The following is a 27311-nucleotide window of genomic DNA, read 5'->3' on the forward strand; positions in this document are numbered from 1 at the left end:
TATTTTCTGTTAATATACAGTATTTATTGCAAAAACTGTTCAGATGTGCTATGCACAAACTTTGCAAATATTTAATTATATGCATTAATGTCCAAAACAAAAGGCAGGGCAACACTCAAATGACCAGGATGTGCAGGAGTGCAGGGTTTCTCCAGTGTATCGTTGGGACGTAAGCCACATCCACATCAACCCAGCACAGCTTTATGTTGTTCAATGCAAAAATAGTACAAGAATCACATAAAAATGCTGTTAAAGTGGCTACAGCCCGCTGTTTCCAGCCTCCCTGGCTCTTGTTCACGCCACACACCACACTGTGATCTGTGGCAACACAGCCTTATATAGTGCAGAACAGACTAACATCAACCAATCACAATGCAGTATTCAAATGAGAGGACCTGATGGGGAAATGTCAAAAATGGAGGGCAAAGCCACACCCTCCTACCCTATTGGTCAGCAGACATTCAAATATATATCCCCACCAATCCCACAACATACAAAAAAACATGTTAGTAAAATGCACAAAACACTGCATATAGGAACATAGGGATTATGTGTGCCATCCGCAGACATGGATGCCCTAAAAAGTGCTATTCCAAAGGCTCAAACGCCTCTATATAATGAGAAAAAAGACAAACGTCGCCCTGGCAACCTGCTAAAACCATCCCGCAGGAACCGAAAATACGTCACAACCAATTGCATCAAAGTGTACAAATTAACCAAAGTAACGTGAAAAAGCATACAAGGTGACCGAGGCGACACGTACGAGGTGACCGAGGCCACGCGTAAATTCAACGCGGAAGTGAGCATAAACACCACAAACACAAAAGCATTAACAGACAGCAATAAATACAGGGGAGAATACTAACACCAAGAAACCTACCAGATAAAATTAAGATCATAGTCCCGGTTGAGCCCTCCAACCCTAATGCTATCCAATTCCCTAATCCATCTCCCTTCCCTTTTCAAGGTGCTCTCGGCCTCTATCACCTCTAGGACTTCGTTACCCCATCAACAACTTGAACTATCAACTGAGAAACATTATGATTAGTAAAATGTTCGGATACTGCCTGGTCAAGATTGCGCCCCCTGCTGGCTGTCTTTTGAGAACTAATACGGTTCCTCAGACCCTGAGTGGTTATTCCTTTTATCCCCCTATACATTCCTAGTAGTTTGGGTCACCCTGAGCTGCTTGGTTACTCTGTTGTACTGGTCCAAGCCCTATCTCATACAGCCTTATCAATCCCTGCCATGTACTGATGAGGACCAAAAGTCCGAAACAGGCTGTCTACATGTTGGTTTAATATGGCTGTGTAAAATTTAAAGCTATAGTCTTGCTATACACCAGCGGTTCTGGATGCTTGCTTGGCTTACCAAGGGCGAAAAGGGATAATTTGCATATTCAGTAGTAGTGCATTGTGGGTAACCGCAAATGTTCACTTATAGCTGAATTAATGCAGATTTCCTTCTGTTTTAAGAAGGCAAATACACCAAGCTTTGCTTTTTTTAGTAGGAGGGCTTTTTGGTCCCTTTTATCCCCCTATACATTCCTAGTAGTTTGGGTCACCCTGAGCTGCTTGGTTACTCTGGTTTTTCCTATGTAACAGCTGCCACACGGACATTTCAACAAATAAGCAGCAAAACGAGAATCACAAGAAAACCTGTCACAAACAGAATATCATTTTCCTGATCTAGGATGTCTAAATTTGTGACTCGGGACTTTGATCTTAATTTTATCTGGTAGGTTTTTTGGTGTTAGTATTCTCCCCTGTTCATAAACTTTGTATCTTGCTTTTTTATTGGTGACATATGGTATAGAAATGTTACTGTGATCTGCTGCTCCAAAAGGTTGCTTTATATTTGTTACTCCACAAAGATTTACTGACCTGTGGTACTCTACAGAGAAGACAAACAGGAGATAAAGACAGGGAGAGTAGAGTGGCAGCAACAAAAAATTGATACATAAAAAGCCAAATAATTATCTGTCAAAAGAAAGGCAACTATTGTCCCTAGCCTTGCCATCAATTTTTCTTTATAGGTACTCACTGAGAATGAAAAAAAATTCCCCAGTCATGAAGTTCAGTTGGACATGGAATGGTACAGGTTCTTTAAAGAGAGTCTGAAGCCTATTTACCTGCTACTTATGTAAAGCAATATCACCAGCGCTGAAACGCCACATTCCAGGGCTTCATACCCCCCAAATCCCGGTGCAAACATCCACGACTTTCAAAGTCGTGGATTTTGCTGCCCAGAGAGGCAGAGCTTAGCGCTGTAGCCAGTGGCATAGCTAAGGCATTTGACACCCGGTGCTAGATATTATAAGACCCCCCCCCCCCCGAAAAAAAAGGAGCACATATGGTATACTAAATGCATGCCACGTCAGGTAATGTCAAATATAGGTGCCACCGGTACAGGTAATATAGTTTCCCTCAGTTTAGCTAGTACAGTTGCTCCCAGTGTAGGTAGTTTAGTTGCCCCCAGTATAGCTAGTATAGTTGCCCCAGTATAGCTAGTATAATTGCCCCCAGTGTAGGTAGTATAGTTGCCCCCAGTATAGCTAGTATAGTTGCCCCAGTGAAGCCAGTATAGTTGACCCAGTATAGATAGTAGTCTCTACTTCTCAGTGAAGGAAGACTGAGATTGATTCCAGTAGAGGCTGAGCTACAGCGCTAAGCTCTGCCTCTTACAAGAAGCACTCCTCGATTCTTGACCCGGGTATTTGGGAGTATAAAGCCCTCTTTCTGCCGCGGTAATGCGGCGTTTCAGCACTGGTGGTATTGCTTTACATAAGTAGCAAGTAAAAATAATTATTTTATTAGGCTTCAGACTCTCTTTAAGACAATCCATTTAAAATATGATTTTAGTACATCTTCAACACAACATGACACTACCCCATCAGCAGATAATAATTAGTGATGGGCAAACATCCAGATGTTCGGGTTCGGGGGGGTTTGGCCGAACATGCCCCCGATATTCGGCATGTTCGGGCCGAACCCCGAACCCAACCCGAACATGTCCCTTTGGGGCCCCTATAGGGTCCCAGCATAAAGGGAGAGCATGCCCCGAGCGCGGGGGGGGGGGGTCGGAAATGCCCCCCACCCCTCCCCGCTAAGCTCTCCCTTCTGCTGGACCCTATAAAATTAAATAGAAGTCCCCCAAAGTACCTGTAGCAGGCTGGCAGGAAGAGGACAGCAAGCGGGCAGCCGGAGAGCATAGGCGCTAGTACCATCTGGTACTTCCGCCCTCTCTCTGATGCACTTCCTGTTTACATTTGTAAGTCGCTTCAAGAGAGAGCAGAAGTACCGCGATGACGTGTACGAGGGTACGCGTCATCTACATGATGACACGTACCCTCGTACGCGTCATCGCGGCACTTCTGTTCTCTCTTGACGCGACTTACAAATGTAAACAGGAAGTGCGTCAGAGAGAGGGCGGAAGTACCAGATGGTACTAGCGCCTGTGATCGCCGGCTGCCCGCTTCCTGTCCTCTTCCTGCCAGCCTGCTACAGGTACTTTGGGGGACTTCTATTTAATTTTATAGAGTCCAGCAGAAGGGAGAGCTTAGCGGGGAGGGGTGGTGGGCATTTCCGACCCCCCCCCCCCCCCCAGCACTCGGGGCATGCTCTCCCTTTATGCTGGGACTCTATAGGGGGCTTTGTTCGGCCGGACACGGCTGTGTTCGGCCGAACACAGAAGGCCTGATCGGGTTCGGGCAGCGTGCCCGAGCACCCTCCCGAACACCATGAGGTGTTCGGGGGGTGTCGAACCGAACCCAAACAGGCCAAAATCCGGGCGAACCCGAACAGTGGCGAACACTGTTCGCCCAACACTAATAATAATATCTCTTCTCCTGAAAAATCAAACGTTTAAAGTGCATAATCTGGGCCTTAGAAACAAAAATTCTCTTTTGCTCCTTAGTCATGCATATGTTATTTGGCCGAACTTGAGCGGGGCAAGGGTGAATTGAATAACGGCTCACCCTGCTGCCGCTCAATACCTCGGCAGTGTTAAATACTGTTCCCCCTCTGAAGGAAGGAGAAGGTCCACACTTATACACAAAGACTGCTTTATTGTTGCATTTATCCAGGAGTCCACAGGAATCACACAACTGACATGTTTCAAATGTCTAGTCCTTAAAAGGAACCTTAACTGAGAGGGATATGGATGTTTCCTTTTAAACAATACCAGTTGCTTATCAGTCCTGCTGATCTCTTTGGCTGCAGTAGTGGCTGAATCACACACCTGAAACAAGTATGCAGCTAATCCAGTCTGACTTCAGTCAGAGCACCTGATCTGCATGATTTTTAAGAGACTGTGGCTAAAAGTATTAGAGGCACAGGATCAGCAGGAGAGTCGGGCAACTGGTATTATTTTAAAAGGAAAAATCCATATCCTTCTCAGTTTAGGTTCCCTTTAATCATAGCTGATTCACAATGGTATTTAAAAAATATATATAGATCTAGAGCTTGGATCCCACCCACCGTCACAGCCACAAAAGGGCAGTCCACCAAGGTGCCAATCCTAAATATCCAGTGGTGTAGCTAGAGATCATGGGCCCCATAATAATACTTTCATGGGGCTCTCAGATGTAGGCACTTTTACGCAATGCCACCTGCCCCTACCCTATAGATATGAGTTAACTGGGCAATTTACATTATCATGCAATCAACAATGCACACAGAGACAGTGCACTGAGCACTGAGAAGTCAGGCGGTGGAGAAACACAAAATAGTTAATGGTGAATACATTAAGTACCCACTGGGCCCCCTTTGCTCCAGGACCCCATAGCAGCTGCTATGGCTATTGCTACGCCCCTGCTGATATCTAAAGACTGCAGATATATCATACAACTACAATACAAAAATATAAATATAATAGTATACAAAGCTGTACAATGTGGTTAACCTCCTTAGCGGTATGCAGGGGCGGCGCCAGGGGTGTGCTTTTGGGTGCTCAAGCACCCCCTAGAATTTTCCAAGCACCCCCAAAACACCCCCTGGCGTGAACTGACTTCAGGCGTCTAAGAAACAGAGCAGGGCTACGGTAAGATGGCTTCCGAAAGCCCTGCTCTGCAGATTTCGAGTCTGCAGTGCAGGGCTTCGGGCGGCCATTTTCTCATAGCCCTGCTCTCAGCATGGGGTAACGCAGGCCAGGCAGGAAGTCACGTGACGTCGGGAAGGAAGAGGATCGTGGGAGCTGCGCGCCACAAGGAGGTCGGGACAGGAGGAGGTTGGGACAGGAGGTCTTCTGACTGTAGGTGAGTAAATGGGTTTTTCTTTTTCAGGTGGTGCTGATTGTGGTCAGAAGTGCTGAGGATTGTGCATATTGTGGTCAGAACTGCTGAGGATTGTGCATATTGTGGTCAGAACTGATGAGGATTGTGCATATTATGGTCAGAACTGCTGAGGATTGTGCATATTGTGGTCAGAACTGCTGAGGATTGTGCATATTGTGGTCAGATCTGCTGAGCCTGAGGATGGTGCATATTGTGGTCAGATCTGCTGATGATTGTGCATATTGGGGTCAGATCTGCTGAGGATTGTGCATATTGGGATCATATCTGCTAACGATTGTGCATATTGGGGTCATATCTGCTAACGATTGTGCATATTGGGGTCATATCTGCTAATGATGATTGTTCATATTGGGGTCATATCTGCTAACGATTGTGCATAGTGGGGTCAAATCTGCTAATGATTGTGCATATTGGGGTCATATCTGCTAACGATTGTGCATGTTGGGGTCCCCTCACTTGTATTATATTATTAAGCATTAGAACAATAAAACATTTGACTCAAGATGTCTGGAAACATGCAAACATCTTTATTCAAAAACCAGCTCAAAAATTAAAAACAATTAAAAAACAAGCAGCCAGACCTGGTACCAAAGCCCCTCAATAACAAAAATATTTACAAAAATAGAGTCAAGTACATAAAGGAGGTAAGTACACTAATTCACCCGGATATGTCTGTGAAATAGAGTATAGCAGTGTCCAGAGTAAAATTATTTAATATTATCCAAGACTAAGGACATCTGCTTCACAGAAACATACCCCAGGAGCAGTGTACATGTATTTGTATATATATATAATAAACTATCCCCACAGAGAGGCTGCTACTAATTAGGTATCAGTGCTCTGTAGCTAAAGTGCCTGTGCTTAGTGAATATAAACATTAATCCTATTGGACCAAATTCATATACTTAGAGTATGCAAAAACTCCACAAACATGAAAAGTGCTCGTGCTAAATATTAGCACGAGCACTTTTCATGTTTGTGGAGTTTTTGCATACTCTAAGTATATGAATTTGGTCCAATAGGATTAATGTTTATATTCTCTAAGCACAGGCACTTTAGCTATAGAGCACTGATACCTAATTAGTAGCAGCCTCTCTGTGGGGATAGTTTATTATATATATACAAATACATGTACACTGCTCCTGGGGTATGTTTCTGTGAAGCAGATGTCCTTAGTCTTGGATAATATTAAATAATTTTACTCTGGACACTGCTATACTCTATTTCACAGACGTATCCGGGTGAATTAGTGTACTTACCTCCTTTATGTACTTGACTCTATTTTTGTAAATATTTTTGTTATTGAGGGGCTTTGGTACCAGGTCTGGCTGCTTGTTTTTTAATTGTTTTTAATTTTTGAGCTGGTTTTTGAATAAAGATTTTTGCATGTTTCCAGACATCTTGAGTCAAATGTTTTATTGTTCTAATGCTTAATAATATAATACAAGTGAGGGGAGACCTGTTCTTTTTTGTTTAAAATTCTATATTGAGGTCGGTGACCTTTTCCCCCCTCCGACTATTACCTAGTTAGGTGGTAATGAGATAGCTTTTGGCTGCATTATGTTTGCTCGTGTTGCTTAGAGTGGATTGTGCATATTGGGGTCATATCTGCTAACAATTTCGCATATTGGGGTCATATCTGCTAACGATTGTGCATAGTGGGGTCATATCTGCTACCGATTGTGCATATTGGGGTCATATCTGCTACCGATTGTGCATATTGGGGTCATATCTGCTAACGATTGTGCATATTGGGGTCATATCTGCTACCGATTGTGCATATTGGGGTCATATCTGCTACCGATTGTGCATATTGGGGTCATATCTGCTACCGATTGTGCATATTGGGGTCATATCTGCTACCAATTGTGCATATTGGGGTCAGATCTGCCAAATTATTGAACGTGTTTTTTGTTCAAATCTGCTCACATTACGTGTATTTTCTTGAGAAAACCTGCACAATTATGTGAATTTTCTCGGGAAAGGGTCACCAAAACTTGGGCCCTCTGTCTTTGCCTTGCACTTTTAAAGGGAACCCGGAGTGAGAGTAATATTGAGGCTGCCATATTTATCTCCTTTTAAGCAATACCAGCTGCCTGGCTGCCGTGCTGGTCCTCTGCCTCTAATTCTTTCAACCATAGACCCTGAACAAGCATGCAGCAGGTCAGGGGTTTCTGACAATATTGTCAGAACTGACAAGATTAACTGCATGCTTGTTTGTGGTGTAATTCAGTTCACTACTGCAGCCAAATAGATCAGCAGGGCTGCCAGGCAACTAGACTGTTTGCAAGTTGCAGCCTTGCAAGCTGTCCACAAGTAGGCATTTTATTTTTTTTACATTTTTATTAAAAAATATTTTTAAGGTTTTTTTTTTTGTTTGTTTTTTTACTTTATTATTTGCTGCTATGGGTAGTAGTGCTGTCCATAGTTTTTCCTTTTTTACACTTATAATTTTTATATTGGATCCAATACAGATGTTTGTATTGAATACAATACAAAATACTTGAATTTACTGCCTGATGCCCAACACCAAGTGGCGCACGCAGTGTCATCAAAGGGACACGCGGGGGGATGTGATCACCAGGGGACAGGAAGCAGAGAGGAGAAAACCACCGATGATTGCCGCAAAGAAGATGGGAATACACGTGAAGGAAAGCGAGGGATCCCGCACGCCAACAACACTGCAGGTAAATAATAGCAATGAATGGATGAGCCTGACTTGTCCTTACGGATTCCAGCTGTACTGCTAGGGAGGTTAAAGAAATGGAAAGTTATTTGAGATCCGGCTAGGTGGCTTTTTCTCATAACCTATCAAATAAATAAGGATGGACAGCTATAAATAAAACAATAAAAATTAAAAAGCTACAGAACAATCAGCATATAATTATTAAGCTAGCAAACAATGAGATAGCAGTTGTAGTAGCAGATAAAAGGGAATGCCAAAGACACTTATCGACAGTTATCTCAACCAGATGTTACTAAGGTATGTCCAGGTTACCCCGTGATGGGGACGCAAACTAAGATTAAGAAGGTTGTGGATCAGGCCTATAATAATGGCACAATGAAGGAGAGATTCAGAGATTTTTTTAAAATAGGAACATCTGATAACAGTAACTGCAGTGTCAAAGATCCCCCAAAATGTGCACCAGGCTCTAGCTAGGCCAATGGTGTCTGTCATGCTTTTTTGTATCTTTTGTCAGGGATACTGATATGTTCAAAAAGATATTCCTTAAAGTGGAATTTCAGCCTAAACAAACATACTGTCATTAAGTTACATTAGTTATGTTAATTAAACTAGATGGGTAATATAATCTCTTTTCCACCCTGTTTTAAAAGAACAGGCAAATGTTTGTGATTTCATGGGGCAGCCATCTTTTTCATGGGGGAAGTCATCTTTTTGGTTGAAAGGAGGTGACAGGGAGCATGAGACACGGTTCCAATGGGGCCCTAGGGCAAAATTAACCTGGGGGGCCCCATCCCTCAGCATATTCAACCCCCAGGGCACCTGAGCTGTGCCTCCCAGATGCCCCCCTTCAACTTTACTGTGTCCACCAAGGCCCCTTCACTGTTTTTGTTAAAATAGCAACTCACCTTTCCATGCTCCCTGTCTTCATCCCTACTGGCTGCATCTTCTCCATGACTCTGCAATTGTTATTGCGTAATGACTGGTCATGGAGAAGAGGCAGCCAGAGGGGATGAAAACAGGGAGCATGAATGGAGCAGCACGGCAGGATAGGTGAGTTGCTATTATGATACATCAGTGCAGGGGCCCAAGGGGGCACAAGTCAGGGGGAGAACTGGGGGCCCTGCAGCACTCAGGGGCCCTTGGCCGATTGCCCCCTTTGCCTCTATGGTAACGCTGGCCCTGGCTGGTCTACTATGTCAGAGGCTGTGTTTTTAAACAGTAATACGAACTTGGCACAAGATGTTTCTCAAGTGGTTTGCTGACATGACTGATAAATTGGCCTCATCAGGAACTGGCATCTACTGATTTTGTGGATGCCAGTTCCTGATGAGGCCGATTTATCGGCGAAACATGTCGAACGATAGGGCACCGGCACCTAACCACTAGCTGGGCAATCAGACTGGAACCTTGGGAGCTGATCCTGCACTCTGGACTATGCCAATCTGGAACAGGAGATCGTTCAACCTTCCCCATGAGGTTGTAATGGATGGATAACTACATGTGCACGTCAACTCTTTTTGCTTCCTGCTGGCTGATCTGCATACAAACTTCACTGTGCTTTTGCAAACTCTGCTTATGCATGTTATGCCTCTATGCTTGGATACTGTTCATGTTGGAGTCTGCAAATGGGATTCATTATGGACAGTTGCATACTAACATCATTCATCTCTGCTACTGTTGTTTGGAGACTGTGATTGTGCAAAGCCTACACATCTTTAATACTGTTTATGTGGCACATTGTGGAACCCTTTGGTTTACCCATCAGTCATCTGAGCCTGGATCATTATTCATTGAGGATCCTATTGGGGAACTCTCTTTTGAATTGGCATAGGCATTTGAGATACAGCTTGTCTTCACCAGAGACTTCACATGTTCAGAAGGGTCAGCTCTTCTAGATTTGGAGGTGTTGGGGACGGCAGCCCCACCCCCCTCTCTTTGCTCTAGTGCATCCCAGCATGGTTAATCATTTTTGCTTATAATTGCTATTGAAAGATTTTTTAACTAATTATTTATGTAGTGTTGGATGTTTGTTTGAATTATAATAAATGCTTTTTTCAACTTTTTCACATGCACCCAAGAGTCAATCTCTTATTCTTTTTTGATTTTATGTAAAAAAATGATCCAGAAACTTAGAGAGAGAGAGTGGCCTCTCCTACCTCTCCTTGCAGCCCTATAGACCTCATGTACCCCACCACGGATGTTCCTCGCTCTAGTGTCTGATGCTACATCCTGTATAAACAGGAAGTAGCGTCAGACACTAGAGCAGGGAACATCCACGGTGGCACGCAGGAAGGCATGTGTATCTGCTGCTGCTCACCGCCTGCAAAGTCACCTATTGATGCAGGAGGGGAGCGCAGTTGGGAAAGCCCAAGGTGAGGGAGGAGAGGTCCCCCCTCCCTGCCAATGTGTGGCCATGGCTTTCCCCTCATGCTGCGACCCCTCCAGCCCCCCAAAACGGCCCTGAGTGGGCCGGGGGGCGTCAGAATTTCTGCAGGCGGGTCCTGTGGTTTGTAGTTACACTACTGACCGTATCCATGCAGAATTAACCAAGTATTAATCCTCTAACTTACTGCTTAATTAACTCCAGTCTGCTTTCCGCTCCAATCGCTCCACTGAAACAGCCCTTACCAAACTACCATACCATACTGCCATATTCATTAAAATATTAGGAGGCTGAACTAGGGCTTTAAAATAACACAGATCTCAGAAATTTTACCTTTTTGTACGAGCTAGTGCTCGGCCTGGAGAATTGACTTGCAGTTTAGAGTTGTGTTGATACAATGGCCTCAATTCACTAAGCAGTGTAGACTAGTCTACTGATGATTTTTAATCTACTGATGGTTTAGTGTAATGTTTTAGACCTGTTTTTTAGACCTCGTCTAAAATATTCGGTAATTAGGTCAGTAAAGCAGGGGGAGCATAGGCAAATGCAGGGGGAGATTACAGTTGCCCAGAATCCCCCCTCAGACCAGGGCAGTGCAGTGTCTGGGGAGAGGCTCAAGTGAGACACCAGAATATCTGCAGAAATCCTGCAGCTCACAGCACTGCCCCGTTTCTTTCCCTGCTATAGTCGACTTTGGATGGGGCAACAGCGTGTGTACAGAGCATGGAGCAGCAGCGTGTGTACAGAGCATGGAGCAGCTCTGGGGAACTTAACAAAGTGAGGTATGAGCACAACCCTGTACCCTGCTGTGTGAATGCTTCACTTTCCCCTTCATTAGCAATGTTGGCTGTCCTCATTATTATCGGTATCCAAACTGCTCCTGATCGATCCCGTTGTTGATCGGGAGCAGATCGGACGGGAAATTGCATTATGTACCCAGCATGATGTCCTACCATATTATTATACTGTATTGTGTGCGTTGACTTTTGATGTCATTCTTTGCTACCCTGCTTTACCGACCTAATTAACAAATGTTTTAGACCAGATCTAAAAACAGGTCTAAAACATTTGGTAATTATTAGTGATTTCCCTTTTGATGCAACTGATTTACACCAAACCATCAGTAGACTAAAAACCATCAGTAGACCAGTCTCAACTGCTTAGTGAATTGAGGCCAAAGAAGCAGAGATAAGTAAAGCTGGCCCTACACGCATTGATTCTTTATGACCAATTTCTGTCAGATTTAGTCACTTTTAAAATGATCTATCGATAATATTTTGCTCCAATTGACTTTCAATTGCTTTTGTGTAGTTTATCAATTGAAAGTTTAATCGGACCTGATGATAAATCTCTGTTATGGGGTGTGGGTCATCGGCGGTAGGGGGTCATTAGCCCATAGCGTTTCATTGCATCAGTAGTACAATGGTTGCAGCTTGATCAATGTCTAATTAATTTCTACTTAAATCTAACAAAATTGAGCTTGCTGTGTATAGTAGAAAGCAGTCACTACCCAATCAAATTTCAGTCGGGTAGGGAATAGGGATTGACATATCAAACCATAATCAAACCATGTATTACTAATGTAATACTAATTTTAGTGATGAGTATTTTAATTTCAGACATACAATTTTAATAAAGAACTGTATCACATACCTATGGTCGTATGATAAAGTGCCAGCAGACAATGGGGTTAATTCCCTAATCTTTGTTAAAACTGCCATGCACTGAAATGCATGAAAATGTTGCCGGTACTTACAGAACTAAAGTAGAGCAAGTTCCGCAAGTAGCATAACCCGTGTTACATGGCTAACACTCACATTGCTACAGTTACTCACATTATGAAAGTAACATAATGCATGTTACCATAGCAGTGCAAGGGTTACCCATTTAACACTGGTTGCACGAACTTTTCAACATGGACTACTCTAGTGGCCTTATATATCAGTAAAACTGCCGTGCACTGTCAGTGCACAGCAGTTTTACCATAGATTACTGGATATACTCCAAAATGCTCAATATCTGCAATTGAGTAGACAAATTAAATAGCAATAGAATTAGAAAATTTGGATAGTATGATCTATAGAAATGTAAAATTACAAAATTAGCAGGGTTTTGCAAAAAAATATAAACTAAAAGAAGCCATGGTAAGTAGTGCTGAAAAGAATTACAAATAAACACATAGATACATAAACATTGCACACACTAGTATTGCACCAAGGGACTCAGAAGCAATTCATACTATAAAAAAAGTATGAGTTGGAAAAAGGGTATATAAGTAACAAAGTTATCTGACATATGTGGCTCTTTAAGGAGTGGCAGACTATAATTAACAACACTAAGGTCCAAAGATTAGTTATACATCCAAACCATGCTGTCTATTGGGTAACATCAATAAGATGTACAAGTAAATAGTAACAGTAAATATGGTGAAGGAGCCTTTTAAAGAACAATAAAGATCGAAGATAAATTAGATTTCCATATATGTAGAAAACCCTAAGTCACATTCAAAAGTCATATACAAACTTTGTATAATGACAACACATGTATGCAAATAAGTAAAAAGTGTAAATGAGTCCTTAATCTGCAGTCCAGTGGTGTGGTCGTGAAACCTGTGTGGCGGTGAAACCTGTGCGGCGGTGGCAGCACAGTGAGGCAAGTGGGTTCAACCTCATTAGGTTGCTGTTGCCATACAGGATTCATTACTGCACATTGGTACTCCACCAGACACCAGGATAAGGATATTTTTAGAAAAATTGCTACTGGGATACAATTCAAGTAAACTATACTGACAACATGGGCTTCTGCAATGAAATATAACTTTTAATACAACATACTACGGTAAAACATACTATAGAGCTATTAAAATCCCTATAAGGGATAATGAGCAATGTCCTCACAGTGCGCACTGTTTATCTAACCGGTGTATTACACCATAATGACCTTGTCTGTGCAGAGGCGTAGCAATAGGGGGTGCAGAGGTAGCCACCGCATCGGGGCCCTTGGGCCAGAGGGGCCCCAAAGGGCCCTCCCTCAAATACAGTATTAGCTCTTTATTGGTCCTGTGCTGGTAATAATCACTTCTATATATACTTTGAATAGTAGTGATCACTAACAAACAGTTCCCCATCCCCTTCTTGCACCTCTCACACTGTAGTTGCCATTGGCAGGTTTTGGTGCGCCGTATCAATTGTTATGTATAGAGAGCTTGGGGGGCCCCATGTAAAACTTGCATCGGGGCCCACAGCTCCTTAGCTACGTCACTATGTCTGTGGCCTACAGACTTAAAAAATTTTTGGGGGCAAAAGTATATGTTTATATAAGGATATGTTTACACTTTACACTGTGTGTATGAGTTTAAAGTTTATTCCATGTGCTTTTAACTGTATTTTATTTCTGAAGGTAAGCGCAACAATAAAATTATGAATATTCTTGATTAAAAGCTGCTCTGAGCCTGATGCAGTATTTTTATTTTAAATAGATTTTTTCTGTCCTTATTGGTTGCACTTTAGCTATCACACTAGCACAGGTTATTGCAATTCTTTATTATACTCTATGTCTGGAATAAGCACATGGATCATTTACGTCTACATAAAGTAGGTAGGGTCAGGGGCTTTAGTAGCACCAAAGATCAGTGGCACGTGCCCTGGATCTATTCTGGGATGCCCCGGATGTAACCCAGGCAGAGTCAGCTGTGGTGCCTCAATGGTGGGCATGCTGGGAGCTGTGGTGCATCAATCGGGGTATGCTTGGTGTTGTTGCACCTCAATGGCGGGCATACTGGGTGCGCTGATGCCATGCTGAGCACTGTGATGCCTTTATGGGGGTATGCAGGGAGCTGTGGTTCTTCTATGGGGTCATGCTGGGAATTGTGGGTCTTCAATGGAAGGTCTGTGGGAACATAGGAGGAGGTCCACTAGACAGTCAGGTAATGCTATGGGGGAGCTGACAGATAACCTGGCAACAGGCCAGCCAGCACAGCAATCCAGACCAGCCAGGTAACTATGTTTAAAGAATACCTCAACTGACATGTGACATGATGAGATAGACATGTGTATGTACAGTGCCTAGCACACAAATACCTATGCTGAGTTAAATATCAGGTATGTAAGTGGCTGACTCAGTCCTGACAGGAAGTGACTACAGTGTGACCCTCCCTGATAAGAAATTCCACTTATAAAACACTTTCCTAGCAGAAAATGGCTTCTGAGAGCAAGAAAGAGATACAAAGAGAAATTTCTTATCAGGGAGGGTCACACTGTAGTCACTTCCTGTCTGAGTCAGGACTGAGTCAGCCACTTACATACCTGATATTTAACTCTTTCAGACAGAGAAAGAAAAAAAAAGGAACACAGCATAGTTATTTGTGTGCTAGGCACTGTACATACACATGTCTATCTCATTATGTCACATTTCAGTTCGGGTATCCATTAAATGACACTACCTATTTATGTGATATGCAGCATTTTTTTTTGTTAATGGGAAGGGAGATTCATCCAACATGTTGCTGGGTAGGCCTACTGAGACCACTGTTAAGGTCATGCAAATTTGGCTCCACCCATGACCACACCCACATTCTTGTATGTGGCTAAACCCATTTTCTGGCTGGAGTGCCCAAAAGTGCCCTGGATCTCTTAGGATCCTAGCAACGCCCCTGGGTAGGGTCCAAGCAGTGGCATACCTAGGGAATTTGACATCTGGTGCTGATTATTTACAGACAAACCCCAACCATTTTTTTGATGGGAGGGTTGACGAGTTGGGGCACCGAGTATGTTGCTGCAAATTGCACCCCAAATATATACAAATACTGTATATACAGATATATACAGCAAGTGAATGTATGCAATCAGGCACCATACACAAATCAGCAGGGAAGGGGTTAGTCATACAAAGCAAAGATCAACTGTATACGTAAACCTCAGCGCTATTCAATCGCCCCAATCCTTCTCCTGCAGCCTGCAGACACCCAGTGCTCAACAAGGGTACACAGTGTCCGCCACCATAGGACAAAACAATATGCCAGGCTCAGTAGGATTTTGTTCACAGGGGGTAAAACAATTTTTTTATTTCACACAATAGTAAAATTATAAACAAAACAACTCACATTGTGGGCCCATGCACACTGGACCCACTTGCATAGAGATCGCTCATAAGGTTCTTGCACTGAATAAAAATTCTAAGTGCGAGGTTCTTCCTCCAAAAGTTTTAAAAATCTTTGAGGAGTATTATCGGAACCTTCTGGGTACCGAGGTATCATCTAATACCACTGAGCTCAAAGCATGGCTTGATGCCCTACATCTGCCTGTCTTGACTTCTGAACAATTGAATTCGCTCAATGCTCTGATTACAACCACAGAGGTGCTTGCTGCAATTAAGTCTCTTAAGCCTTCTACTGCTCCGGGCTCAGATGGGTTTTCTCCTTTATATTTTAAAAAATTTGCAGACATACTCTCTGTCCCTTTGACCTCGATGTTCAATGCTATACTTCAGGGTGAAAAACTCCCTCCTGATATGCTTTTGGCTTCCATGTCCCTGCTTCCCAAGCCGGATGCTGATCACTCCTCTCCGGCTGGGTTTAGACCTATTTCCATTCTCAATAATGACATTAAACTGTTTGCTAAGATCCTGGCTACTAGGTTGGGTTCTATGGTAGATAACCTTGTAGCTCCTACTCAAACTGGGTTTATTCCCGGTAGACAAGGCTCTGATAATGTTAGATTGGCTGTAAACATCTTGCAAGACGCTGAGCTTAAAAAATCTAGATTCTTGATGTTAGGTTTAGATATTAGTAAAGCCTTTGATTCAGTGGGTTGGCAATACTTAATTGCAGCATTGGAGGGCTTTGGCCTATCTGGACCTATTATCACTGCAGTTTCAGCTTTGTATAATTCTCCGTCCACTATAATTCGCATTCCTGGAGCTTCTTCTGCACCTGTCTCTCTCAAAAGAGGCACTCGTCAGGGTTGCCCTCTTTCGCCATTGCTATTTGCTCTTGCTTTAGAGCCTCTGGCGGTTGCGATCAGACGACATCCCGATATACATGGGTACGGAGCTGATAATGTTAAATTGGCCTTATATGCTGATGATGCTCTCCTGTTCTTGACTAGACTCTTGACCTCGTTGCCTAATTTGTTTCAGTTATTAGATACATTTGCCACTTTTTCTGGTCTCAAGGTTAATCCTTCTAAATCTACAGCCCTCCCGGTTAATTTGTATCCTCATACGATTAACTGGCTGGAAACTACTTACGGTTTCAAATGGAGTAGATCTAAATTTAAATATTTGGGAGTGATTCTTACGCCTTGTTATGGGGATCTGTATGGAGCTAATTTTTCACATACAGTTACTATTATCACTCAACTTCTGAAAACCTGGTCCTCATACAAGGTCTCATGGCTTGGAAGAAGTATAGCATGCAAGATGATCATTCTCCCTAAATTATTATATTTATTCCGCATGCTCCCTATAACTATGACTAAGAAATCTCTGTCTGGTCTGCAATCTCAGATAAATAAATGTGTCTGGGACGGCAAGCCTGCTAGAGTTCGAGCACAGATTCTTTATAGATCTCCTCTACAGGGTGGTATTGGTTTACCGAGTTTGTGGCATTACTATTTGGCTGCTAAACTTGGTCAAATTCTGGATTGGGGTATAGATTCTAACCCCCCTGCTTGGTATCAGTTTGAATCAACCTCAATTTCTCCTTTCTATTTATCATCCTTGGTCTTGGTTGCAGCTAAAAAAGATATAGCAGCTCTTTCTGGCAAGAACAGGATTGTATCATCACTAGTCACATTATGGATTTCCATGGCTACTTCATATAACCTTATGTCCTTTCCCTCCCCCAGGACTTCTATTTTTGGTAATCCTCGATTTGTTCCTGCTTTTAGGAACCCTCAGATGTTTTCCTGGTGGAGAGATAAGGGCCTTTTTACGGCCAACAAGTTCTGGACTAGGGATGTCCCAGTTACATTTAATATGCTTCGATTTGGTCAAGATGCCCCCTTGGAAGAGGCGTTTAGATTTTGTCAAATTAAACATTATTTTGTATCGTTATTTCCTTCCTTTCCAATGTTTGAACCTACATCTTTTGAAACACTTTACTTCGGGTTTGCCCGTCGTAAAGGTCTCATTTCTTTGTTGTATGCATTGCTGTTGGGACGTGAAAATGCGGACAAAATGCCATATATGAGGGCCTGGGAACAGGAATTGGGAATTCAGCTTACGCAATATGACTGGTCCCTTATTTGGACTGCAGTCTCCAAGGTGGTAAAGTCAAATATGGTGAAAGATACGGCGGTTAAGCTTTTGTTTCGGTGGTATTATACCCCGGTTAAAATTCATAAAATGTATCCCTCAGCCTCTTCATCTTGTTTTCGAGGTTGTGGTATGGAAGGGTCTTTGGTGCATGTTTTTTGGGATTGCCCTCATGCACAACGTTTTTGGGACTCATGGAAAAATTTAATACAAGATGTTTTCGGTTTTCCAATCTCTTTGACTGCCCCCCAGGCCCTTTTATATATGGCTAATGATGAAGTTCCTGGAAGTTTCCGGCCCTTATATAGATACATGTTATTGGCTGCCCAATGGTCAATAGCCCTCCAGTGGAAATCCACTGGTTTGGAGTTAGCTTTGGTTACTCAGCGTCTTGACTTGATGATGTTAATTGATCGAGTCTATTATTATAGTGTTGAGAATATAACAAGATTTGATCTTATTTGGGATGCATGGAAAACGTATAGACAATCTTAGTTCCCCTTGGACAGATGTGTGATGGGTTTCTATTTGTTTGAATGCCTCTGACATTCGGGACTCTTGTGTTTAGACAGGATGTTATTTTTCTTTTCCCTTTTTTGTTTTTTTTATTTTTCTGTTTGTTTTTATTTTGGGGTTGGTTTTAGTTTAGAGGTTTTTCTTTCAGTCAAGAAGAGCAACGTACTATAGAACTTATTAGATTGGACTGATCCCTAGGATCTCAGTAGGAGGCACTCTTGTGCCCCATTTCCTAGGTTGAACGGTATGGACATTGGTATTTCGCTCTTCAATATATATATATGCGTAGGATGTGTATCCATGTTTGATATTATTCTTTTTTTTGTATTTGTTCTGCTATCTCTAGCTTGTTGTTGTATTTGCCTTATTGTACAATAAAGCTCTTTATAAAAAAAAAAAAAATTCTAAGTGCACCTTATTACTTAAGGATGATGTGTTTGGAGTTAGCCCGTCTCTCCTTCCCTACCAGGTTTCGGCTCTATGCCGTCATCAGGGGATATCCTGGTAGGGATTTGGGAAGGAGAGACGGGCTAACTCCAAACACATCATCCTTAAGTAATAAGGTGCACTTAGAATTTTTATTCAGTGCAAGAACCTTATGAGCGATCTCTATGCAAGTGGGTCCAGTGTGCATGGGCCCACAATGTGAGTTGTTTTGTTTATAATTTTACTATTGTGTGAAATAAAAAAATTGTTTTACCCCCTGTGAACAAAATCCTACTGAGCCTGGCATATTGTTTTGTCCTATGGTGGCGGACACTGTATATCTTTGTTGAGCACTGGGTGTCTGCAGGCTGCAGGAGAAGGATTGGGGCGATTAAATAGTGCTGAGGTTTACGTATACAGTTTATGCAGCTCCACTTTGGATTGGAACTACCTCTGGCAGCTCGATTTATTGCACCTACGAGTAGTGCTTGATAATTTCCTTTTGCAACACAGACAAAGCAAAGATCACATACCAGGAAGTCAAGCAATCAGGTTCCAAGGTAACAGGTAGCAGGTACAGGTAAGGGGCAACAGGAACAGGTAACTGGTAACAGGTAAAGGTATGTCCACATGGCTACTAATAACAGGCAACTTCTGAAGCACTAAACACATCCTGCCACCTCTCCCCGCTAATGGCCCAGCTACAGCACAGCAATCATTCTCTCTACTCACCCTTCTGCTCTGCACATTCATTCACTGCAGGCTGTGTGTAGAGCGCAAGGAAACCCATTGCCCACAAGACAAGAAGGGGGAGGGGTGCTACATCTAGTGCAGGAAGTAGTACAGTCCCTTGCACTGACTGCTGCTATTTTCCTGAATGTTTCCCTGAACTATGAAAAAAAGCCACAGGTGGAAGAACACAGTGGCTGAGCACTGCAGTGGCACCACTAGCCAGGCCTGGGGCTTTGAGCACCAGTAGCCCTGTGGTAGGTACGCCACTGGGTCAAAGATATGCATCTAGAGCACGATTAGAAGAAAAAGTTTCCACTGAGCTTTCAAAACACTGTTTGCTATAAAGGTGCCAATAGACCTGATGATTATGGGCAGATTCGACAAAGAGACACATTTATCTCTAATCGAATCTGATTAGAGATAAATGTGTCTCTTGTCAAAGCTGCCCATATACTACAGGCCGATTCCCCTCCAATTTTAGCATGAAATCTTCAGGGAATCAGCTGAGCCACCGCATCCACCCCGCCGCTGACCCCTAATATATGTGTTCGCATTTACATATTAACTGTCCTGTAGCAGCCTCTGCACGGTGACCTTCCATCTTGCCGGGTAACAGCCGCATACACGCGTACACGCTAGCGGCGCTGACGCTATGCGCTGCTAGCATGTATGAGTGTATGTGGAACCCTGCGAGATGGACGGAAACTGCGTGGAGGTTGACATCGGACAGGTAATGTACAAATTCACACAGGGGGGCACATTTATACACTGTGGCGGCAGGGGTTTCATCGTTTTGTTGCTCATTTCAAAATTGGCCGCCGTACCACCGCACACACGACCAAATAACTTCGGCACGCATGCACTTAGCGGCGTCGGTTTTCATCCAATTCGAATATCATAATCAAATTGGATAGTTAAAGGGTATCAGAGATGTACCCTAGCAAAAAAAATAAAAACGAAGTTATACATACCTGGGGCTTCCTCCAGCCCCATACGCGCTGATCGATCCCACGCCGCCATCCCCACCACTGCCAGCATCTACAAAAACCGGCTCCCGTCGCTGACGTCATCTGAGCCGGCCTACGCAGGAGAAGTACACCCTCTACGTATCTCTCCATACACTACTGCAGAGATACGCGAAGGAGCGCACTTCTGCTATGCTTAGACTGGCTCCGACCGACAGATCAGCGCGGAGCCGGTTCTAGTAGCTGCGGGCAGAGGAGGATGGCGGCGTGGGATCGATCAGCCCGTATGGGGCTGGAGGAAGCCCAGGTATGTATAACTTCTTTTTCATTTCAGCTCTGGTTTCCTTTAATCCAGTCGCCTGATGTATGGCCACCTTTACATTAGTGATTAGCCTAGAATATTGAAAAATGAGGTTTGAGAAAGGGCAAACAAGACAATGAGGTTGCTTCAAAAATTATATTTTGTGAATTGTCTCTCCTTATCTGTTTGTCTCATGATTATTTCTCCTTATCTGTCTTAACTCATGATTTCTCTCAACCTTATCTGTTTATCAATTACTTCTTCTTTAGAATTGAGGTGAAAAACTATGTAAGATAAGATCATTCGGGCTGATCTCATTTACTTTTTCTCAAAGTTTTCTTCTCGGTGATATTTTTGCATCTTATCAATAAAATGCCTTTTAAACTATTAGCAAGTAGTGATCGCACAAACTGTTCATAGGCGAACAATGGGGAACGTTACATTAAAGGAATCATCAGCCAAAACTAATGTAAATCCGATTTACTTACCTAGGGCTTTCTCCAGCCCCTCGCAGCTGTCTGTCCCACGCTGACCGCTCCGTTTGCAGCCACCGGCCTGGGGTCCCTGCACGGTGCAGAGGACGACCTCTGCAGTACACTGTGGACAACGTTGGCTTGATTGACAGAGGCACTTCACGCGCGGCGCAGTAAGGATGACCTCTGCACTGTGTGGGGACCCCGGGCTGGTGGCTGCGAACGGAGCGGTCAGCGTGGGACAGACAGCTGCGAGGGGCTGGAGAAAGTCCCAGGTAAGTAAATTGGATTTACATTAGTTTTGGCTGATGATTCCTTTTAAGTTTGCATTCGCCTCATACTTTAACATGGGGGTGAACATGAACTTTGTGGACGTTGCCTACAAACAGTGCATGCCATCACTACCAGCAAGCAAGAATATATTTAATCATTTTGAAAGTACTTTTCACCTACTTTTTGGTATTTTTTTTTGTGCTCAAAAGTTATTTTAAACAGAGGATGAAAAATTGTCTCCTAGAAGAAACATAGGAGAAAAAGTGAATTGGATTGGGCCCTTTATGAGGTAAGTTTAGTGAATCAACAAAGACAGAAATAGCATAAAACATTGGGAGTAACAATATATGAAAGATTAAGACTCCTACTTAATAAAATCCATGGTTTCTGCGTCTGTGCTTGTGTGTGTACCGCCGCACTGTGCAGGAGCAAGGTCTGTGATGAGGGAATGCGGGGGGATCGGGTGTGGGTTGCTAATGGTAGTGTGTACATGGTTGCGCAAATCACGGGTGTAGGTCATGGGCTCGTATGCACACCTGCCCGCATGGGTCACGAGTGTGTGTGCATGACTGCGCCTGTGTTCAGCACCCATTATCTAACAGGCTTAAATGACTAGTAATACATAAAAAGGTCTCAAGGTCTCACCTCATTGATGATCGTAGAAGAATATTCACTGTCATCATAGATCCATCCATCTACACATGTCTCTGTGTTTGCATCACTTGCATTACCTGTAGAATTAACATTAAGCAGATGAAATTGTAAGTTGGTATACCGCAAACAGCTGGAAGGCTTTCCATTGGATTCATGTGGAATAGAGGCATCTACCCAAACGCCAGTGAAACGGCCATCCTCCCAAGACCCATTAAGTCTACAGCGGTGCTTTGGAATTGCTGCAGTGAAGTTCTGCAATAGATTGTGGCTGGCCAACATGAACACAGGCAAGGATAGCAGAATGACATGAATGATCTGAAAACGTCCCATGCCCCCTGTTCTTATTAAGATCTGCTGAAATGCCATGGTTGTTCATAGTCCTTGCAGTAGCTGCTAAAAAGTTTAAAAGTTGGTCATCAGCATTGTATTCAAGTTCATTCACAGCTAGACTTCCATTACTGCTTGGCAGTCTGCAACACTGTGAATAACAGCTAAACCTTCCTTCTACTATATATAAAAGTAGAGAGGATTGTCGTGTTAAATTTTTACTGGAAATATTAATACATTAACTTGTGAAAAGAAGAAACAGAAGCAAATAGGCAAAAGGGCAACAAGGAAGGTGTAATATACAGTTGGAATCTCCATTCAAAGCTGTAAATGATCTGGTGCACATATGTAATTCTTGTAGTGGAAACATACTGAAGCAAAACGCTACATAGACTACTAGTGTAATATTCTTCTCAGTTCAGATGAAACTCTATAAACATAATAAACATCTCTGCAGCTCACATTAGGGTCTCCAGTAAAAAATGTACTGGTCTACAGTTGGCTCGGAGATGTAAATATTTGGGAATTATGTTAGAAGCAGACTCATCCACATGCTTGTCCAGTAATTTGTATCCCATGCTGACTTTTTTCACAAAGCCGGTATAAAGGGCGTTGCAGGCACCTTGGAAATAAGGGTGCTGCCATAGGCGCCCATTATAGCATTCACTATGTAATGCCGCAATTTGCATAGTGGGAAGCCTCGGCACTCGCTATATTATCAGATGACTCCGTGCACCCAAATTTCCTCTCAATGCCGCTAATCACAGAGTTGTGACAGGGAGGTTAAGGTTTAGGCTTTGCAGTGGGGGAAGGAGTTAAGGTTTAGGCACCACCGGGGGGGGGGGGGGCGGAGGAGGGGTAAGCATCAGTAGAGGGAAGGTTAAGGGTTAGGTATCGGTAAAGGGAGGGTTTAGGGTTACACATTGGTAGAGCATGGGTTAAGGGTTAGGCACCACTTGAGGGAGGGTTGAGGATTAGGTATTGGTAGCGGGACGGTTTTGGGTTAGGCATTGGTAGAGGGTGGGTTAAGGCTTAGGCACCGATAGAGGGAGGGTTAAGGGTTAGGCACCACTTGAGGAAGGGTTAAGGGTTAGGTATCGGTAGAGGGAGGGTTTAGGGTCAGGCATTGGTAGAGGGTGGGTTAAGGGTTAGGCACCGATAGAGGGAGGGTTAAAGGTTAGGCATCATAGAAGGGGGGAGGGTTGTTCTGTGGCCTAGGCTCAGGTTAAGACATAGTAAAATATCTGTAGAGATTACTGATATTTTACTATCGGAATTAATAAGTAGAATATCGGTAATTTTACATATATTCTACTAGCAGCAATCCCCTGTGCCATTTTTCAGGAGCCTGTATTACACGTATGCTACCTTGCAAGCCAAACTGGCGGCCTGGAGTAAGCTTCCACTATCAAGTAGAAGAAACCTGAAAGCTTCCAGACCTAGACTCAGTCTATCTTCCTAAGAGGGGCTTGCACTACCTGACATAAGTTTGTATTGTTAAGATGGTCAGCTCCACTATTTAAAACCACGGTTGCTGCTATTTATACTGTAAATATTGGTCAGGACATGGAGGAAGTACAAATACAATTACTGCAGTAGACTAAACAAGATGCAAGCAAACAGATAGGTATGGGTGATTTCAATTATCCATACATTAATTGGGATAATGAAGCTACATGCTCTCGTAAAAATGACAGATTTTTATCAACATTAAAAGTTCATTACCGGTACTTGAAGCAAATAGTAACTGAACCAACCAGAGGTATGCTCTGCTCGATTTGGTCAAATAGACCAAATAGTACATATCTAATGCGCAAATTAGTAGGGATGGCCAGAAATGCCCTTTTCCGATTCCACAGAAATTGCAATTTTCGCCATTGACAATTTCCATTTTTTTTTAAATTTTCCATTTCTCCAATTTCCAAATTTTCGTTGCTACTGAGTTCTGTTAATTGGGCTAAAATTACTGAGTTGCGGTAAATCGGAATTTTCCGATATTCATTTTTCTGAATTCCAATCAAAAATGCTGATTTCCGTTTGGAAATGCGGAAATTTAAATCCCATGGAATCCGAATGAGCATCCCTACAAATTAGAGAACCCTCAACTGAGTTGTGGACAAGGGGACAACTAAAAATCTATGGATTTTTTAAAGGCCAACTTTAAGAAGTTCATAGACTCACTAAATCTGGTAGAACAATATCTGAAGGAAATCTTATGCTAGGTACACACCATAAGATAGTTTGGCAGATAGATGGTTCGATAGATAATTTCCGTCATGTCCGATTTTATTTGCGAATCATTTTTGTGATCGTTTTCTCATAGACGTTAATGGAAATTGATAAGAAAAGATAAGAAAATCAATCGGACAGTAAATCAGCTGAAAAATCTCATTGTGTGTACCTCGCATTAGATTTACCTGCTAGATAGATTTTTTTTAAGGCTTAGGGGGGGGGGGGGAGCGACCACTGATACTAGCAAGAGATACCACATACTGGATGGATTTTCCCCACATGTTGTATACTATGGTTGTTGTAAAACTGCTAGCACTGGGGTCCCGCCCATAGAGATGGCCCGAACCTCCGATTTTCGGTTCGCGAACCGGCTTCGTGAACTTCCGCAATAGACTTCAATGGGGAGGCGAACTAGGAAAACTAGAACAATTTATGCTGGCCACAAAAGTGATGGAAAAGATGTTTCAAGGGGTCTAACACATGGAGGAGGGCATGGCGGAGTGGGATAGACGCCAAAAGTCCAGAGGAAAAAAAATCTGGATTTGACGCAAAGCAGCGTTTTAAGGGCCGAAAACACATTGAATGCTAAATTGCAGGGCTAAAGTCCTTTAAAACTTCTTGCATGTGTATACATCAATCAGGGAGTGTAATTAGAGTACTGCTTCACACTGACACACCAAACTCACTGTGTAACGCACCGCAAACAGCTGTTTGTGTAGTGATGGCCGTGCTGGACTGGTGCGCACCATGGCCAGAGTGCAGGCTGTGGCGGTTTTAAAGCCCATATGGTCGCCGTGCTGAGGTAGCTAAATGACAGAACAATGACTGTCCAGTTGATCAAATTTGGTCTGTCCATAATGAAGCAACGACCTTATTATCTTGGGTGTGCCCCCCCCCTCCCCCCGAGACACTCATATAGCCGGCTGTCATTGCTTCATTGTGATACGCAAGCCCCTTCACCGTGGCACGATAATGATCACAAAGGGGAATTTTTGGCACCTGTACATGCCTTTTGTTTTGTTGTTGCAGCCGCAGTGCAGCCAGAAAAATTAGGCAGGCATGTACATGCACCAGAAAAATTATTACAGTGCCCTTAAAAATTCAGGAATCCGCCTGGAGTCCTGGACCCTGTTGGTGGTGGCGGAGAAGGCAGTCAAGCTGCCTGCAGACAGAGATGCTGTGTGTGGACTGGGGACCGACTTAGCCTTGGGGCAGGCAGTCACACAGCATGCAGGCAGAGATGCTGTGTGTGGGGACTGACTCAGTCTTCGGGCAGGCCTAACCGTGCTTTGCAGACCAGGCATCCGTGGTCAGATGGACCCTTGACCCAATGCTGTGTGCCAGAGATGACACCACTTGCCTTTCAACATCACGGTACAGTTTGGGTATCGCCTTTTTTGAGAAATAATTGCATATCTTCCACTGCAGTGTGTGGATTTGCTTTTGTGTGCTGCTTTCCCTTAGGTGGTCATCCCATTGCAGTTTGTGCTTTGTAATCATGTGCCTTCGTAAGGTAGTTGTCCCTACGCGGGTCTTGGTCTTTCCACAGCTCAATTTTTGGTGGAGAGTAAGATGGCATTGCTCTCATCTGAGGCAGACACACAAAAACAATTCCACACCGCTGAGCGGGGTGATGGCACTTTGGTGGTGGCGGCCGACTGAGTGTTAAGTGGGGTGCCAGAATCAGAGCAGGAGGAGGAAGATATGTCACGCTTCCGTGCGGAAGCTGAGAAAGATGAGGTGTTCTGTGTTAAATAGTCAACTACGTCCTGACAATATTGGGGGTTGATGACACGTGCCTTCTTCTGAACACTGTACTTTGGTCACACGAAATCACAACAGCGCGACCTCGAACAGACCTGCCAGGTGGCCTGCCTCTGCCTTTTGTTTTGTCCATATTGGGGGGATGAAGTGAAAGATATGCACTGACTTGACTAATACAATGTGCAGTCACACAGGTGCAGTTAACAGGTATGCACGGAGTGGTATATCACACTGCTTGCGCTTACGTAGGTAAGTGGGTGCACTGAAGTGAACAACAGGTAGTAGGTATATGCAGTTATGGGTATTACATGTGCACCTGTCACACACAGACAGGTACCGGATAGGCACAGGGACACTGCGTGCACTCATGTAGGTAGGTGGGTGCACTGAAGTGAACAACAAGTGTAAACGGTTTCAAACCGCCAACTGAAGGAGAATTCCACAAACACCAATGCAGGTTGTAAAATTCAAAAAGTTTATTAAACAAAAATAAAAATACAAATTCTACTCCATATAACCAATGAGAATTACACACAACACAATCTAATATCACAGTCTTCTTAATATCTTCTGGTCTTCTTCCTATAGGACACTTCCGAAAGCTAGAAGGAAAACAACTGGTTAACAATAACACAAAAACCTTTCCACCCGGTAAGTATTTGCTGAGCGTATCCACCCTCCCTAATGAGAAATAGACCCTATTTGGGTTCCCAAAAACCCTGAGTACCAAAATAATTTCGGTTTAAAGAGACTCTGAAGCGAGAATAAATCTCGCTTCAGAGCTCAAAGATAGCAGGGGCACGTGTGCCCCTGCTAAACCGCCGCTATCGCACCGCACAAAGGGGGTCCCTTCACCCCCAAACCCACCCCAGCACGACTTGGTCGTGCATTTGGTCGCTCCTGGAGGCAGGGCTAACGGCTGCAGCCCTGCCTCCAGTCGCGTCTATCAGCGGCGCATCGCCGCCTCTCCCCCGCCCCTCCCCCGCCCCTCTCAGTGAAGGAAGACTGAGAGGGGCGGGGGAGAGGCGGAGA

General features: G+C 43.5%; 1 protein-coding gene across 1 annotated transcript in view; it reads right to left on the bottom strand.

Annotated features, from left to right (window-relative positions):
* The window catches only part of LOC137537885 (solute carrier family 22 member 6-B-like), a 145849-nt gene extending 123527 nt beyond the window's left edge, over positions 1 to 22322 (bottom strand). The window contains exon 1 of the mRNA XM_068259830.1: positions 21948 to 22322. Within this exon, the coding sequence (XP_068115931.1) occupies positions 21948 to 22322 (375 nt within the window). The remainder of the gene's footprint in view (positions 1 to 21947) is intronic.
* Between the last annotated feature and the right edge of the window lie 4989 nt (positions 22323 to 27311).

This window comes from Hyperolius riggenbachi, chromosome 11 (genome assembly GCF_040937935.1).
Source record: "Hyperolius riggenbachi isolate aHypRig1 chromosome 11, aHypRig1.pri, whole genome shotgun sequence".
Taxonomy (NCBI): Eukaryota; Metazoa; Chordata; class Amphibia; order Anura; family Hyperoliidae; genus Hyperolius; species Hyperolius riggenbachi.